Raw genomic sequence first — 4,639 nt, 5'->3', positions numbered from 1 at the left:
GCTAAAGAATGCACGAAACATATCTGAGATGGGAAATGAAGTTGTTGGAGTGACTACTCCATGGTTTTTAAAGGAAAGAGTGAGAAAGGAAGTTAGAAATCTATACCCAAAAAGAATTAGTTTTCAGTATTAAGACAAAATGCTTTTTAGATGTTCAAATGTTGGAAGAATTCATGTTCCATATATCTACTCTCAATACTAAATGTTAAGAATATGTCATTGGTAGAAAGGGAGGAAAAGCAGAGATAGAGACACTCACACACAAACACACACACACACACACACACACACACACACACACACACACACACACACACGAGAGTTCAGTGCATATTGAATATTTTCATATAAATCCCTGGAAATGGTATGGAGAGGTGAGGGGTGGGGCCTGGTGAGGGGGGAATAGGTTCCTGAAGCTGTTGGGCTGGCAACTGCGCCTGCGCACTCCAGCGTTCCTAACTGGCTGTTGTGCCTCCTCCTAACTGGCATCACCAGGGAAACCGTCCCTGAGTTGCAGTCCACAGACCAGGTTCATGGCCGCCTCAAACCAAACCGCTGTGGGGCCGTTGGTGGGAGCGGTGGTCCAGGGAACCAACTCCACCCGCTTTCTAGTTTTCAATACCAAAACAGCAGAACTAGTTAGCAATCATCAGGTGGAACTGACACAAGAGTATCCAAAAGAAGGATGGGTGGAGCAAGACCCCAAGAAAATCCTTCAGTCTGTTTATGAATGCATTGAGAAAACTTGCGAGAAACTTGCTGAGGTGAACATTGATATTTCCAACATTAAAGCTATCGGCGTGAGTAACCAGCGGGAAACCACTGTGGTCTGGGACAAGTTCACGGGAGACCCTCTGTACAATGCTGTGGTGTGGCTTGATCTCAGAACCCAGTCTACTGTGGAGATTCTCAGTAAGAAAATCCCAGGAAATAGCAACTTTGTCAAGTCTAAGACAGGCCTTCCGCTTAGCACTTACTTCAGTGCTGTGAAGCTGCGGTGGATGTTCGACAACCTGAGAACCATTCAAAAGGCTGTTGAGGAAGGCAGAGCCCTGTTTGGGACCATCGACTCATGGCTCATCTGGTGTATGACAGGAGGCATCAACGGAGGCATCCATTGTACCGATGTAACAAATGCAAGCAGAACGATGCTTTTCAACATCCACTCTTTGGAATGGGATAAAGAACTCTGTGACTTTTTTGAAATTCCAATGAGCATCCTCCCAAACGTATACAGTTCTTCTGAGATCTACGGCCTGATGGCATCAGGGACCTTGGAAGGTGTGCCAATATCTGGATGTTTGGGGGATCAGTCTGCTGCGTTAGTGGGACAAATGTGCTTCCAGGAAGGTCAAGCCAAAAACACATACGGAACAGGATGCTTTTTACTGTGTAATACAGGCCAGAAATGTGTGTTTTCTGAACATGGCCTTCTGACCACACTGGCTTACAAACTAGGCAAAGATAAGCCAGTTTTTTATGCCTTAGAAGGTTCTGTTGCTATAGCTGGTGCTGTTATTCGCTGGCTAAGGGACAATTTCGAAATTATAATGACCTCGGGGGAAGTTGAAAATCTTGCAAGAGAGGTAGGCACTTCCTATGGCTGCTACTTTGTCCCAGCCTTTTCGGGGCTGTATGCACCTTACTGGGAACCCAGTGCAAGAGGGATAATCTGTGGTCTCACTCAGTTCACCAATAAATGCCATATTGCCTTTGCTGCACTAGAAGCTGTTTGTTTCCAAACCCGAGAGATTCTGGATGCCATGAATCGTGACTGTGGAATTCCACTCAGTCATTTGCAGGTAGATGGAGGAATGACCAAGAACAAGATTCTTATGCAGCTACAGGCAGATATTCTGCACATTCCGGTAATTAAGTCTGTCATGCCTGAAACAACAGCCCTGGGAGCTGCCATGGCAGCCGGAGCTGCAGAAGGGGTAGATGCTTGGAGTCTTGAACCCGAAGATTTGTCTGCAATTATGATGGAACGATATGAACCACAAATCCAAGCCACAGAGAGTGAAATTCGTTTTTCAACATGGAAGAGAGCGGTGATGAAGTCAATGGGTTGGGTCACAGCTAAGGATCCTGAAAATGGCGATAACCCTGTCTTCTCTTGCCTGCCCTTGGGTTTTTTTATAGTGAGTAGCATGACATTATTAATTGGAGCAAGATGTGTCTCCGCTGCTGAAGAGTAATTTCAATCACAGACTTGCAACATGGGGGCTTTTTATAGACAAAAAATCCATCTTTTAATGTAAGACCAATATTATAGGTTTATTTTTTACCTATAAACCACTTGCTATAGGAACCCATGAGGCCTCTACAAATACTCCTTCAAATAAAGGTTTTGAATAAAGAGAGCACATTAGAAAAATATGAAAAATTTCGTATTTTTAAAATCAATAGCTAAAGTTGTCATGACGGAGAAAAACACTGTGTTCCTTTTATTTATTTATTTTTTGGTATTTTATTTGACATCTAACATTTACCTTTGTATCATATAGAGAAGCCCATTTATAAATTAGAGCACATGACAGACAATAGGCCAGAACAGGGAGACAACCAGTACAGATGTAAATTCTTTAGGTTATATAGTCATTTGTGTAAGGCAACTTAATATTTACAAAAAAAAAAAATGTTTTGTAAAAAGGTAGTACTTAACCATAAGCATAAGTGTAACTCCCTAAGATCAAAATTTAAAGAAATATAAATATTAACTAAATATAAATACTAAATAAATGTAAAGTACTCCTTATATCTTGCACTCTAGTTTTAACTATTCAATCTAAGCTAGAAAACAAAAGGCTGCAGATTAAATATTGTATATATAGTATATTATATATTATATATTATATAAATTTATTATTTATTAGATAATTAGACATTATTTATTATATACTAAGTATATTTATGTTTATATATTTATCACATTTGTCCATATTATGTAAATAGATATTTATTGTATATAATATGTGAATATTAAAATATATTGTAAATATATTTATATATAAATATATATTATGATATATAAATATAATAAAGGCTGCAGTGAATATTATTTTGAAGAAAGAGAAAATTGGAAACTATCATAGGTTTTAAGAATAAAAGAGAAACTTAAGTTTGCAAGAAAACAAATGGAAGCATAAGTTTTAAGCTTTCTAGAACATGTTATTTGATATGACATTTCAATTTTTACTTTAAAATGCATACCTCAAACCTAAAGAAAAGAAAAAATTATTAATCCCTTAAATATCTAAGTTAGAACCACAAAATCCTAAAGTGATCCTAAGTACAGTGTAAAATTGATAAAAAAGAATACATAATAGGCATGAAAATATATTTAAATATAATCATGATGAGGAACACATTAACTGTAAATGTTCCAGTTATTTCTAATCAAAAACAATATTATGAAATTAGGGCAAGAACCAATTATGCATGTTCATCCAGAAAGTGCTAGTCATGTATAAAAATAAAGGTTAAAGGTGAAACAATTGAAAAAGATATGTTGTGTTAAAATTAATCAAAAGAAATCTGAAATACTTATTTCTGTTCTAAATGGCAAATTTCAGAACAAAGAATATTATCAGTGATTAAAAAGATCATTTTACAATGATAAAGGTAAAAGGGCATACTTATGCTTATAGTAATCCTAAATATTTATGTACTTGACAGTCAAGCTTCAAAATGTATAAAGCATAAACACAGTGGAAATAAAATGTTAGCCAGTATTTTCACCACAATAGGACATCAAATGAGAATTCTGAAAGTATAGAATATTTGAATAATACAATGACCTTGACTTACTGGGCATTCACAGAACATGGTAGCTGACAACAGCATATCTGTTCTTTATAAGTGTATCTGAGACACCATAAGCCATAATCAAAGTACAGCCCATGTGCCTTCCAACTTTTTATGGGTCTAAGTACATGGAAATAATCTTTAGAAAATTCCTAAGTAATTGGACATTATATAATTTTTTAAAAGGATTTTTTTTAGCTAAATTCATCTTATTAAATTCATCTTATTAAAATGTGTCAACTACTTTTTAAACTTTTTATTGTAAAGAGCTTGCCATAAAATGAATTATACAAGATTGATCAGACCCAAACTCTATATACACCTCAATGAACTTCTGCACACTTAGAACAGCCACTCTGAAGCTGTGTAGTCTTATAGAGGCCAGGGAGATGGCTGAGAACTGGTTGCTCTTTCAGAGGACCTGGTTTTGATTTATGGCACCCATGTGGCAGTTCACAACTGTAACTCCACTTCCAGAGGATCTGGTACCCTTTCTGTTCTCCAAGTCACAAGGCACAGACATATATGCAGGCATAGCACATTTAAAAAAAAAAACACAAGAAATGCAAAAACATTTAAGAGAAACCATAAACTATTGTACAAGGACAGAAAATAAACCATCTGCTGCTTCAAAACCATAGGGAACGGGGAGGGGTGAAGGAGAAGAGGTGCGTGGTCATGGATATAAAGGGGTACACAGAAAACTGAAGGGTGACCAGCATGTTTATGCTATCAGAGGTGATGATGGCTTCGAGAATGAACGTGGTCAAAGTGTTAATCTAGTACACTCTGTTTAGAAAAAAATTATACTTCAAAACTTTTTAAAAATATT

General features: G+C 36.8%; 1 protein-coding gene across 1 annotated transcript; it reads left to right on the top strand.

Moving 5' to 3' along the window:
- The first annotated feature begins 460 nt into the window (after window positions 1-460).
- On the top strand, window positions 461-2,377 carry Gk2 (glycerol kinase 2). The gene has a single exon (XM_031336878.1). The coding sequence runs from the start codon at window positions 534-536 to the stop codon at window positions 2,196-2,198; it is 1,665 nt and encodes a 554-aa protein (XP_031192738.1). The 5' UTR covers window positions 461-533; the 3' UTR covers window positions 2,199-2,377.
- Window positions 2,378-4,639: the final 2,262 nt, after the last annotated feature.

Source organism: Mastomys coucha, unplaced genomic scaffold, assembly GCF_008632895.1.
Source record: "Mastomys coucha isolate ucsf_1 unplaced genomic scaffold, UCSF_Mcou_1 pScaffold22, whole genome shotgun sequence".
NCBI lineage: Eukaryota > Metazoa > Chordata > Mammalia > Rodentia > Muridae > Mastomys > Mastomys coucha.
This window is presented reverse-complemented; position numbering and strand designations above follow the sequence as displayed.

Coding starts and splice junctions, on each gene's coding strand:
- Gk2 (XM_031336878.1), top strand. CDS start 534: ATGGCCGCCTCAAACCAAACCGCTGTGGGGCCGTTGGTGGGAGCGGTG.